Consider the following 13,388-nt stretch of genomic DNA (forward strand, 5'->3'; position numbering starts at 1 on the left):
CCGTGACTTTTTTACGCGACGCGACGGGTTGCGAATACCCGAGATGTTGAGATCTCAATAACGAGTGAACGGATCAAGTTCTAAGTAGGCTTGATCGATAGCTTGGGGTCCAATTAGGGGGGGGGGGGGTTTCTCTTATAATATCCCGCTCCGTGCCCTACGAGCGGAGATATTGCGACGCAAAGTCCAAATGTGAAAATTTTTTATTAAGATACTTCTTTTTCTATCTACTTCTAACGCCGACGTCTTATATGACACTACAAAAAGGCGTGATATCCGTACAAAATTACCTTTTTCAAAAAAAAGGTAAAAAAATGCGCCAAGTACACGCATAGTTGTATATATGTATTATGTTGTTACCTTGAAAAAAACAAAGTGGTAGTATTATACCTCGAAATAACACCCTGTACATATTGTTTATACAATGCGTAATACTACAAAAAGGCGTGATATCTGTACAAAATTACCTTTTTTAAAAAAAAGGTAAAGAAAGGCGCCAAGTACACGCATAGTAGTGTATATGTTGTTACCTCGAAAAAAAAACAGTGGTAGTATTATACCTTAAAAAAATCTAAGTAACAAGTGGTAGACAAAATCTTTGTATCTTGAAAAATCTCGAAAAAACCTAAACAGTAGTATCTTCACCTCGAAAAAAAAACAAAGTAGTAGTATTATCTTGAAAAAATCTAAGCAGTAGTATCTTTATTTCCGAAAAATTATAACCCAAGTACACATCACAAAATTATGTTACCTTATCAAAAAGAAGAGTCGCGCTTCAAGTGATCTATTACAATTACAAAAAAGAAATGATATCTCTTTAAATTACAGCGCCAATTACAGAGAGAACATATATATTGCCTCAAAAAATAATTGTTGCACTACTTTGAAAAATTTTTACATTGTGTCAATTAGAAAAGTATGTATGATAACAATTTTATAAGATTAAAAAGTTTTATTTAAATTTAACAAGGGAATACAAGATATTTAAATACAAAGTTTACATGTGTATTTTTTAGTGGTCACAAAGAATTACAGAGGTACACCAGTACAAAATAAAAATATTTTATTAATATACATAAATTTTTCTTGTAATGCAGATTAACTTTAATCTCGATTTGACTTACTTTTTATCTCGTCTTTAATTCTTAGAAGTAGGAAAAGATAAAAAGTAAATTAAATCGAGATTAAAGTTAATCTGCATTGGTAGAAATGGACATTATATAAAGATAACATCTAACTGTCGGGAATTGAAAATGAATATTATCATTATATATAACATACGTCGAAGAATACAAATACAAAAATTATGATGAGAAACTTACTTTGATGAAAAAATTTCTCATATTTTCCTACAAATTTTCTAAACATTTCTCATGTTTTATTAGATTTAAATAAAAAATTCTGAAAAAATATGTCTTTCTCAAATACTTTCAAAAATAATTGCATGAGGATTTTCTGAATATTTCAGTATCTGTATGTATGAATTAACATAATTCTGATATATATATATATATATATATATATATATATATATATATAAATTGTGGGGATTTTCTTATTATATATTTATTAGATTTCTACAAAGATATATTGGCGGGGAAAACCTAAAATATTTCATTATTATTTTGTCTAAGTTTTTCTGAAAAATGTTTCGAATTCGTATAAAAATAAATCTGAGACTTGAAATTTTCATAGAAATTCTGATTAATATCCTAATAATATACCTATAAAAAATTTTCACAATATGTGAGACATTTACTACGTTTACGCGAGCATTACTTCTGTAGTAACTTATGATAATTCCTTCGCGTAATAGTAACTTACGATAATTTACTCTGCGTAAACGAGTGAATAATCGTAACAGAAGTAAACGCTCGCGTAAACGTAGTAATTTTTCCATCAGGGTAATTAATACAATAAACTTCAGGCGACTAGAAATAAAAATAAAATGGGATCAAATATACGAATTCGAGCGTTAAAAAACGAGGTAAAAATTGATCCAAATTTATGTGTGAGCAGTTCTCTTTGGTATGAGCAAGAGAGAAAGAGAAAAAGAGGAACAGAGAGGAGCAAAGTGCAGAAGGTGCAATAAACGAACAAATCTGCCTCGAGAGAGTCGGGAGCCGTCTGGCTCCCTCCAAGTTATCGAACGTCATTTACGTCAATTTACGTTCGAGCTGCCGGGCCGCTCGATAGCGATCGCTACTTCCGAAAATCCATTGTCTCCGAAAATCTCTCTCCAAATAGGTGAGTTTCACACGTCGTCAAAATGTCGCGCGGCTAAGCTGTAAGAGCGTTCATCGTACATCGTATGTACACCTAAAAACACGCTCGATAATCATGCCGAGCAGAGGTGTCTTCCGCTCGGGAATGAGGAAACTCTTCAAACGGTAGAGTTTCCTTTGTCTTGTCACTCTCGTCCCAGTGAAACGTGGTTCTCTCATCCCGGGATTCGTCGAGTATCAGCCGACTAGAAATTTCCGGCCACATATCGTCGATATTCCGCGACGTTGTTCTCCTTCTCTCTCTCTCCGATTTTCCGAAAACAATGATCGCCGCAAATTATTCTCCCGAATTTCGTCATCGATATATTTACGTTTTCGTTACGTCGCGCAGATCCGCGCCAAGTGACGACAATAAAGGAACTTGCAGCTTCTTGTGCAATCCCTTTGTTATAAGTACGCTAAATAATTGTTGATGGCACGTCTATTATTGGCGGAATAATCGTTTCGTGATTTTACTCCGAAGGTTTAAAGATGTTGATAACTAAATAGTTTTCGATTTTTCGCATCTTAGGTGTGTCGAATCTTCTACGTCGGTATCCATTTCTGTCATACACGCATACGAGACTTTATGCGTGGAATTTGTGTAATAGAAGTAATTTTAAAGCCATATTTGACTTTAAAATTATGACGTTACATGAATCGTGTCCAATTTTTCATAACACTCCTTTAGTGTAATCACACAAAATTCTTTTTTGCAGCACCAAGATGCCTACAGCCAAGAAGAGTAAAGAAGACGCAAACAAGGAAGCTTATAGTATAGATGCCACCCAGGAAGCCAAATCCTTCTTAGAGAAAATCATGGGTGATGTGAGCAAGTCTTCAGCGACCAAACAGATCATCATTGGTAGCACATCGGGATGGTACATATTTTGTGGAATTATCACGATTGTTCATTGTTCGAATGTTTAAACCTTTAATACTTGGGTTTATCTTTCATACTAACTGCGTGGTTTGTAACTCAGGGTAACTGGATTCGTCACCATAAAGATTGGAAAAGTGGCAGCCTGTGCAGTTGGCGGTGGAATTATCATGCTGCAAATTGCTGCGCATCAGGGTTACATAAATATCAATTGGGATAAGGTCATGAGAAAGGCTGAGAAAATAACGGATAAGGTGGAAGAAAGGATTACCGGCGAAGGGCCAAATTTCATGGATAAGGTGAGACAGATATCAAGTCACTGCAAAAGATCTTGAGATTTCTTGAGACTTTGGTTAAAGAATTAGGTTAAAAACTTCTTATTTTTTAACTTCCTAAAAACAACATATTATATATCAAAGATAATAAGATGATTATCTGCAATAGAGATCATTTTAAATCAGTATAATTTTTTTTCAACTTTAACACACATAACAAATTATTTCCATTTAATAACTCACCATCTACAGGAAATATTTTGCACATGTTTGCTTCCCGTTTTTCTTTCTTTTTTTTTTTTACAAATATAATGTTTTTACTGTTTGCAGGTAGGGAAACTGTGGAGGAAGAATTCATTCATTGCCACAAGTTTTCTTGGCGGTTTCATTATCGGTCTATCTTGGTGAAGTAAAGAGCAATAACTTTCAAGTTTTGTGCGTAAATGTGAACATTTAGTATGTTGTCATCATTTATATTACCGTTGCGTTTACAGTATCCCTATTAAATATAATAAATATAATATATATCAATATTATTAAAATTTTAATATCAATATTAACCAATAAAAATTGATATCAATATTAATTTTAATGTCAAAGAAACTTTATAATATCGAAATTATTATAATTTTTGTATATAGTCCACTGAATAAAAATGTATAATAAAATTAATCGTGGTGTACAAGGATTTTACTAATTCCGCTCCAACGTAACGCTAAGTCACTGATGAAAGTTATCGCATTCCAGGTCGAGAGATACGTCGATAGAAAGCTGGATAAAGCTGAACATTTGATGAAACAAGGAGAGACTCGTACGCGACGTTGGTATCATGCGTTGACCGGTGGCGAGGATAGCTTCCAGCCAACGGAATTCCACTTCTTTCTGGTTTCGTTTGTGGCGGGAGTCGCGATCGGTGTCGCCACCGCTAACTAGGTAATAAGTTGCTGCACTCTGAATGCAACCAAGAGAAAGATCGACATCCACGTCGCGTCGAAGGGCAGCTGCTCGACTGTTATCGACGCGCACGACAACGTCGTCGACGAGTATAACAATACAATCATGGATGAGGTAAGGAACAAGATCAACGTGCTGAAGAAATGGGTGGCGCGAACTACGCTTAATAATCCTAGATAAATAGCTTTATTTTTTAGTTTGTCACTGATGATAACGATGAGTAAAACCTATTCATACACTACAGAACTGCTTATAATATTTTTCCTTTCTTTTTTTAGATCCTAAACTGAGAGTACATAACAAAACAGGTTGTAGATCTACAATAAATTTTTCAAGATTATCAAGTAGAGTAAATTTTGCTCATCGCTATCCTCTCTAGAATTAATACATCAAACAAATGAAAGTCGCTAATGTTTTCTCGTTATTTGATTAAGAAAATGGATTTATTTATACTAGCGAAATTTATTGAAATTTTATAGGCATCACTTCGATATGTTATTCACTTTATATTATATATTCCCGTAAATTCGTTCTCTGTTCGGAATATTTCTTATAAAAAAAATTTTTAGAATCTTGGTAATTTTGCTGTCACCATTTGCATAGAACATGTGCGAACCAAAAAAAAAATATACATATATATAGTGTGCATATGAAACAATATAGAGATTTCTTGTTCGTTCAGAATGCAGCAAGAGATTAGTCATTCTAGGATATAAACATTAGAATAATATAATTGTACACTACTTATATTATATTATTATTCTAAGGAATTGCGATTTATATTTTTTCCTTATTTATATACTGCATTCGCTAATCGCCGTTTATATTTCCGTCACATTCATACAGATCTTGATATGTATTGTCTACAATAAAAATAATTTAACCATATTCACTGTAAATTTAACAACTTTTGATCATTTGTCAGTAATGATTTAGCAATAATAGGAATTGAAATTTAACTAATGTTGCTAAATATATGTATGAAAGAATTATCACATTATTTCTAAACGTATACTAAACAATGCTGAAAGTTGTTTTGTGTTGATTGTTTTAAAGTACTTAAAGATATACTGCCCTTTATTTAGCAGAATTAGATGATAAAAATCTCTTCTATTATAATCAACTTAGAAATTATTGTTAAGTTAATGTCATAGAATAAAAGCGAATGATGGAACAAATAAATATACATACGCTTTAAAACAATAAATTATATGTATATACAGTGTAGCAGTATAAAACATTGTCTCACAGAATGTCAGAATACTACAAAAATGTATATTGTACCTCAAAATCTTTTTAGACACTGCATTATTATACTCCTGAGACGTTTACGGATCTTTTGATCACCGTTGCAGAAAATGTGCGTAGAATTATCTCCAATTTGAATCAGAGTGTCCTCGTCTTGCTGCAAGTAGACACATAAATGTATAACTTTAAACAGAGAATTCTTAATTATATCGATTGTGTTTATATAATTATTGAACAATTATTTTCTGTGTGAAAGAGCCATCAATGAGACATTAAACCGTACCAAATGAATATCCGTAGAGGTAGGACTGTGCTGTAATTTGGCCCCATGAAAGCCTTCCTGATTGAGCTTTTGTAGCAATTCTTGTGGATCCAGATTCCCGTACTCGTGTTTTCGCTCCTTCAACACTTCCTCCATGATGGGCGCAGGCGAACCCAACGACATTTTCCTCTTTCCGCTCGGTTTGTCCTCAACATTCTATAAATTTTACATATTTAGAAACAAAATATATAAATGAATAATATACTGCGTTTTTTTTTCTTTCCAATGAATCTCTTTTTTTCAGTGAAGATATATGGCAAGTTTCTTTTAGCTGCACTGACTGAGCTGGGCTGAACTGGTGCAATAAGTTGGAGTGAGACAAGTATATTACAATTCACTCCAACTTACTGCACTAGTGTGCACCAGTTCAGCCAGTGCAGCTAAAAGAAACAGACCCATATTCTATAAAAAAGAGTAAGCTGCAATATTTATCTTGACCATAAAATTCATTTATCTACTATATATATATATATATATATATACAGGGTGAATTTTAATGGATGTCCCATTCACAATTGTCATCTGCCAATTTGTCTCAATTTTCTTTTTATATATATAAAAAAATTTTCCATTTTGTAACGAAGACGTAAAGTTTAACATATTCTATATAAGTGAAGTGCTCTTTATCAAAAAAAGGATGCTCGATGAAGTATTGATGGTAAAAGGATGGGACATCCATTAAAATTCACCTTGTGTATATATATATACATACATACATACATACATACATACATACATACATACATATATATACATATACATATTAGTAATTACTTTTATAGTATATACGTTGTCCTTGACCTCAAGCTCGCCGGTAACAGATGCGAGACTCAAGCCAGGTCGCACTTCACTCGGTATAATACTGCTAGCTAATTCCGGCTTGATAAACACGCGGCCCTTCTTCCGCTTTAATGGCAATTTTATCACCTCTCCGCGTTTGAACGTAATCAAGGGTTTTTCCTTGAACAAAGAGATTATGCAAGTAATTTTATAGGACATTTTTTTAAAATATTTATATAGTAACACTATATATATAGTAAAGAGAGAATGCAAAATAGAGATTGTAAACGTAAATTGTAAAATTGACTTGGTACGTTAAGTAACGGAGAAAACAGATACCAACCCCGATGGATTCGATGACAAGATCTGTTCTATGCTGTGCCATTGCAGGAGGCTGCGTATAAACCTCTGGAATAACTAGATGGTCTGGCTTTAAGTCTCGAATAAGTTTATTAGCCTGAGTAAAATTCAGAGACGTATCAATGGGACAATGCACTGCTTTCATAGACAATGGTTGAAAGGGAGCCAAGGCCTCCAAATACGGAAAATCAGGCTCTACAAAATCAAATGCGATAAAAGAATGTTAATCATGTTACATAAATAAAATGTGTGCAATCATACATGATACAATAAACGGATATACATAAGAGATTTTCAGAAAATAATGCAATACAACTTGTAGTAATTGTAGGAATATTAGAGAAAGATATTTAAAACTTTATATATACATATATATATATATATATATATATATATATATATATATATAATCGATATTACACATTTTACACATGCTTTTTTATTACCTAATTAATATTTGTCTTACTTTTTGGATTGACTTTTATAAAATATAGAGTTGCAAACATAAAAAATTATTGCATTGCTCTTGTAAAATTCGTAATTTATTGCATATCCCTGCAGAGTTCGCAATCTACTACCAATACTACCCTTCTCCTCTTACTTTAACCCTTTGGACCAACGGCTTAACGTCTCTTTCCGAAAGACGGAGACCAGTTTTCTCCGCACAAGAGCCTATCTTGCACGGAGGAACGCAGCTATCGGAAAAACATTCCATGCTTCATGGCTCTAGTGGACTCGAACCTGGTTCCTCAGATTACGAGTCTGGCGCTCTACCACTAGACCACACTGCCGCCCTATTGCATTGCTCTTTAAATGGAATTATGTATAGGTACCTGTAAAAATTACGGTATGCAAAGGATTATTGCCCCATAACTGCACGAAATGCACGGCATCGCCAAATCGGAGACTGGGATGGCCGCAGAAGACGACACAAGGCTGTCGATAGTCATTGCTGAATCCTTCGGCGTACGTAGACGTATAGTGCTTCAATCGTGCATTCTTCACGAGGAAAGCGTGTGGAAACGGTTCCTCTGGAAGATAAACTTTGTTTTGCTTACTTGTCGACAGCCTAGAAGTAAAGGATGACAGTAAATGGGATAAAAACAAAATAATAGAATGTACATCAAGAATATTTTAGAATCGCTTCATCGACCGTACCATTCGGCAAGAATATTCGAATAAGCCAAAGATGTTTCTGCCACCGGTGAGATGAAAAATAAAGGCACTTGCGTGAAGCCTGACTTGTCCAGATGAGTGCTCAGACATTCAAATAAATCATACACAACGCCGGAAGGATAGCAAGGTATCAAGACGCATCCACCAGCTCTAAGAGTCACAGCTATAAGATTTTTACGCAGTGAGATGAAACATTACCTTAAGTGTATTTTTGTTTAAAAATATAACTAGCGATAAAGATCCAATAAATCATAATGCAACAAAGATTTTTTTGTCAAAAAGAACCTTGCAAGAAAGATAAAATTATATGTTTTTTATCGTTTGTTTAAGAAACACATTTTGATTTTGATACCAAAGTATCGAGAGATTATCTCTTTGCCAGATGTAAGCAAAATTTACCGGATATTAAGATTATACTTACCAACAGTCATGCACAATTCTCCAAGCATTGTGTCTGGATTAGCAGTTGGAGTTTGTGTTAATCCCGTCAAAATTAATAGATTGGCATGCTTTAACGTGACTTGATCCATGGGCTTCGGATGAGTAGTGAGCGTAGACGAACCGCTGACAAAAGCAACCTTTTCATGGTCGCTAGATATCAACCAATTGCTACTACCTAAGCAAAAACCCGAACTGATTGGTGTGACTGTTAGAGCGCCATATATATCCTGCAAGCAATTTTAATTGTTATTTGTGAAACAATTGATACAAAGAAATCTCTAGTTTATTAAAAATAATTTCTCTGAATATGTGTGTCTGAGCTTAAAGCATACTGAATATTTCTAGTTGCGTGTGGTAACTTACTAGCTTTTGATCATATCCAACCATTTGAATGTTTGATAGCGCCGAGTTCACGGCCGACATGGAATAAATGTGCTTCCAGGATTTTGGTTTAACAACCTCCGCCAATGGGGATGGCAAAGTATGTAACATGTCCTTCCAATGTCTGGCCATTGTTGCTTTTGGAGTCCGCTCAATGAATTCTACAAGTTCCTCCATGAAAAACCGTCCAATTTGCAACGTCGGTTCGGTGGCATATATTATACCTTTAAATCATTACATTTTTAAGATTAATATATACTTGATTCATGATTATAATTATATATACGGGGTGTCTCATTTTAAATGACAACCTCAAATATCTCTTGACCGACACATTTCAGCAAAAAATGTATCAGGTAAAAGTATAGGATTACAAGATTCAAAAGGGGTCAATAGATTAGCCGATTTTATTAGATTTTGGGTCTGGGGCCTGTGTTGGGCTCAATAGAACCCAAGTTAAATTTTTTAAATGGAAACCCCATTTTTTATTGTACCATCTTTTTCTACTAATTAATTTGAACAACTTTTGTCTGGAATATTTTTCTATTTACTTGATATTCTTTGAGATATTCAAGGAAAACTTGGTAACTTTTTCGATATTTAGCTTACGATATCTCAATAATTGTTTGTTAAGAACAAAAAGTGGTACAGAACTTTTTTTACTTGATTTGATCTCAAGAATATGCATTTGCGATAGTATCCCAACTATTGATGATCGATACCATTCGTAGACTATTTTTAAAAATTCAATGTGGTCGTAATTTTCACGATAAACATATAAAATTATAAGTCATTGTAGTCGTCTTTTTAAGCCCTATCAATTGGTATTATTTTTGTAAGTTAGGTAATACCACTTATTTGAAAAATTTGACCCTCCTTTCTCCCTCAAAATCCAGTAGGAAGGGTACGGTTCTATTGTGCTAAAAATCATCTCAAAGTAATCCTATTGAAGGATCTTTTTTGATTTTTCGTCTAACTTTGATAGTTTCTGAGATATCGGCATGGACAGATTAAATCCAGCATCTTGTATATATAATTTTGCACATTTACCTTTAAAACCTGTGCCCTCTGTTATGAACGGTAACGCAAGCATGCATGTGTAGTTAGATATCAAAATGGCATCAATCTCTGAGAAATCAATTATTTTCTCCAAAGGGGGAGTGAACTCCGGAACTGAATCCACAAAGACTCTACCGCAACATTCTTTCAGCTCCTTGAAATAAAAAAATACATTTGCAATTAAAATAATTTAAAATAATTTAAAGATTAATACTAGAAACTATATATATATATATATATATATATATATTAAATGTATCTCACTAACACCCTCGATTTGCCAATCTTGCTGATTGTCATTGCGTGGCAGCCATGTCGGCAAGGAATTAAACTTGCTGCTGGGAACCATGGGCAAAGGCATGAAATGCAAGATGGATTGCATATTCAAGCCACAGTCCAACATCAGCGTGGTTCCTTTGAAAGTTAGAACCAAGCATGGCTTTGTTGGTTCGCTGGACAAACAATACTAAAAGTACAAAGTCGTCGATTAATTTTTGTAAACAATGTATCAATTTTAATAACTAAATAATATCATTTGTCTAGTAGCCCTTCATTGTACTAAAAATATAAAACTGTAAATTAATTTTATAAATAATATAGTAATTTTTAGGTGCTGAATATTAATCTAATATTATCATTCATCTAACAATCCTAGTTTTCTTTCTTTATCAAATGTCTCTAATTTTTCCTAATGCAAAAAGGAAACTTCTGCATTCAAGACTTGTACTTACATATTTCCAAGCTACAAATAAAAAGCAGCTGTAAATCTATCTACTATGATGGCTTTTAATTAAAGCGATTATTACTGTTTACACAACTGTTTACAAGCGATTATTACTGTTTATAATCCAGTTTAATAACTACCATATACGATCCAATCAAAAATGTTTTGTTTGCTTTTTTTGATCATAATGATCATTTAAATAATATATCAAAAAAGATTGATTAAAATGTTTAAAATATAAAGTAGGCTTATATTTAAGGTATTCCTTTCATGACACCAAAGTCTTAAGAATTAACTGATTTTTTGGTACGAGAAAGTTAAAATGCATATCTTTACGCCAAAAAAAAATTAAACCACATTACCGAACATATAAAGAAGAATTATGACTTTGAAAATTCGATATTTTATATGTGACGTTATCGAAAAAGTCTATTTTCCACATTTCAATGTAATAATTTGTTTATCAAATATTTTAAGATATTAAATATTAACTGCGCTACATATTCGCTAAACTCTATACTTTCGATAGTGCCGATAAAAATACAGAATCACCGAATATTTAAACAAAATATTTATGTTAAAGGTTGACTTAAAATGTGGTTTATAGATGAATATTTTTAATGGCGACTTTCAAGGAATTATTTGGCAACGCTGCAAGCTGTACGCTCATGTCACACTTCAGTTCATCACGTACGGTTTATTATCAACTTTTATTTTCACAAATTGTCGCTTATTTTTGCCCACATTACTCCTCACTTTATGTTTCTTATCACTCATTATCATTATAAAATCTCTCTTTCATAAAAAGAAAATGTCACAATATTCTTTGATTAATGAAATTGACACTTACATTGACACTTTTGTTATCAACTTCACATCTTACAATCGGCGCCCTGAAAAGCGCAGCGTTGCCATATTGTTCTGACAGTAAAATTTACCAAAAAATAAAAAATTTCTAAATACACATAATATTTTCACTTTTTTCTTATAATTAAACATAATAATCAATTATAACTTGATTTTATATAAGTTTAATGCAATATACAAGAGTTTGCTGAGGCCCTGCTTAAGCGCCTACAAAATACGCTCCTCTGTGAAAGGAATACCTTAAATGATCATTATGATAAGAAGAAAAATTTTGTGATTGATTAGTATACGGTAATTATAAAACCGGATTATAAGCCGCCGTGTAATCGTAGTCTATAATTACCAGCCTCATCCCGAGTCCTTTGTTCACAAGTTCTACTGGTTCCACATGAGAATACCCGTCTCGATTGACTTCTTTCTTGCGATAAAAACTGAATTTCTCAAATAAGCTGAATCTCAAGCTCGTACTTTCCAGTTTTTAGTGGCTTTCTTCCTTTTCCTTCTCTTCTTCTCCTTTTTACTCGTATTTCAATTTTAAATTGTCCCGAGACGAGACCACGTGGACCATGCTCTCGCCTTTACTATCGCCGACTGTCAACAAATCAATTTGTCCACGCGCTTATTTCGCTGCGTAAAACTAGAATACGATGATGAAAATCGTTATAATCGACATTACGAAAGGGCGACGAGCTGTTAAGCCTAAGACTTTTTAAGGTTAGGTCGTCACATAACCATGTTGCAAAAATGTTACGACCCGTGTCTATAGTGTATGGATATAATCGTCTGTGACTGACTCTTTTTCCCCTTTCATTCTTCTCTCTATAAGGCTCGCGGCGAACAATTATTATCCACGAAAATGTGTGAAGTCATTATCCTGTTCGACGGATTCTCTCGGAAATTGGACGACGGGAATATGCACGCGGATTGCAGTTGCACTTTAATAAAGGGTCCAAAACTGATCATTGTCGACACTATGACCGCCTGGGATAGCAAGAAATTAATAGAAGGTGTTAATAAATAGAATCATATGCATAGAATGCACTGAGATTTTACAACGTTCCTTGTTCATTGAGTTATATATATTAAAAAACATTTTAATTTATGCAATTGACATCGAAATAATAATCTTAATAATCAATATCCCAGACACAGCACTATGTCCAAAATCAGGACATAAGACGTTTTGAAGATATCTTTAAGGGGATGCTAAAGTGACTCAATTACCGACAATTACAGTCAAAGGTCTAATTTTGAAACGGCTTTATAGATCGCAAAATCCTTTTACAGGAGTAAAGTATAGGTACTAATGAAGGGAATGTAAAATAATTAGTAATAATTGAAAAAAATTAAAAATGTTGTTACCTCATTTTCTAATATAAACAGTTGTATAAGTAATATGTACGAAATGAAATGTTCCCACCCTTCAGAAGACGTGCACAAACAATAACGTACCTTTGAAATTGAGATTGAAAGCCTGGAATAAAAATGAGAGCTTCGGAGAAATTATAACCTATAACCATGTCTATCCTTGTCTATCATCATTGTCTATACAAGGACAGATATAGAATTTCTTTTAATTGGCTTTATAGAAATGCAAAATTCTTGTCTAGAATTAAAGTACGCATCAAAATCTAGGTCATGGTGGTCGAATTTATAT

The 13,388-nt window shown here is 33.3% G+C and overlaps 2 protein-coding genes across 7 annotated transcripts; one reads left to right on the plus strand and one right to left on the minus strand.

Annotated features, from left to right (window-relative positions):
- The first annotated feature begins 1,917 nt into the window (after window positions 1-1,917).
- On the plus strand, window positions 1,918-5,272 carry LOC112453967 (FUN14 domain-containing protein 1-like). Of its 6 annotated transcripts, XR_003040686.1 has the most exons (5): window positions 2,292-2,390; window positions 2,984-3,145; window positions 3,248-3,443; window positions 4,167-4,487; window positions 4,652-5,272. XR_003040686.1 is itself a non-coding variant. In XM_025015055.1 (4 exons), exons 2-4 carry the CDS (start codon window positions 2,991-2,993, stop codon window positions 4,350-4,352), a joined length of 537 nt encoding a protein of 178 aa, XP_024870823.1. In that variant the 5' UTR covers window positions 1,918-2,247; window positions 2,984-2,990; the 3' UTR covers window positions 4,353-5,272. The 6 variants fall into 6 exon arrangements, 5 of the variants coding, with proteins under 5 accessions (XP_024870823.1, XP_024870813.1, XP_024870833.1 ...); XM_025015055.1 differs by lacking the exon at window positions 2,292-2,390 and adding an exon at window positions 1,918-2,247 and having other exon boundaries at window positions 4,167-5,272; XM_025015045.1 differs by having other exon boundaries at window positions 4,167-5,272.
- Window positions 5,273-5,561: 289 nt separating this feature from the next.
- LOC112453960 (integrator complex subunit 9-like) lies at window positions 5,562-13,323 on the minus strand. The gene is made up of 12 exons (XM_025015032.1): window positions 13,184-13,323; window positions 12,075-12,322; window positions 10,409-10,606; window positions 10,132-10,294; window positions 9,064-9,305; window positions 8,681-8,927; window positions 8,242-8,422; window positions 7,917-8,152; window positions 7,067-7,278; window positions 6,718-6,903; window positions 5,905-6,099; window positions 5,562-5,778 (listed from the first exon to the last, which is right to left on the minus strand). Exons 2-12 carry the CDS (start codon window positions 12,081-12,083, stop codon window positions 5,659-5,661), a joined length of 1,989 nt encoding a protein of 662 aa, XP_024870800.1. The 5' UTR covers window positions 12,084-12,322; window positions 13,184-13,323; the 3' UTR covers window positions 5,562-5,658.
- Between the last annotated feature and the right edge of the window lie 65 nt (window positions 13,324-13,388).

Source organism: Temnothorax curvispinosus, unplaced genomic scaffold (genome assembly GCF_003070985.1).
Source record: "Temnothorax curvispinosus isolate PA1 unplaced genomic scaffold, ASM307098v1 QBEX01000379.1, whole genome shotgun sequence".
Classification (NCBI taxonomy): Eukaryota; Metazoa; Arthropoda; class Insecta; order Hymenoptera; family Formicidae; genus Temnothorax; species Temnothorax curvispinosus.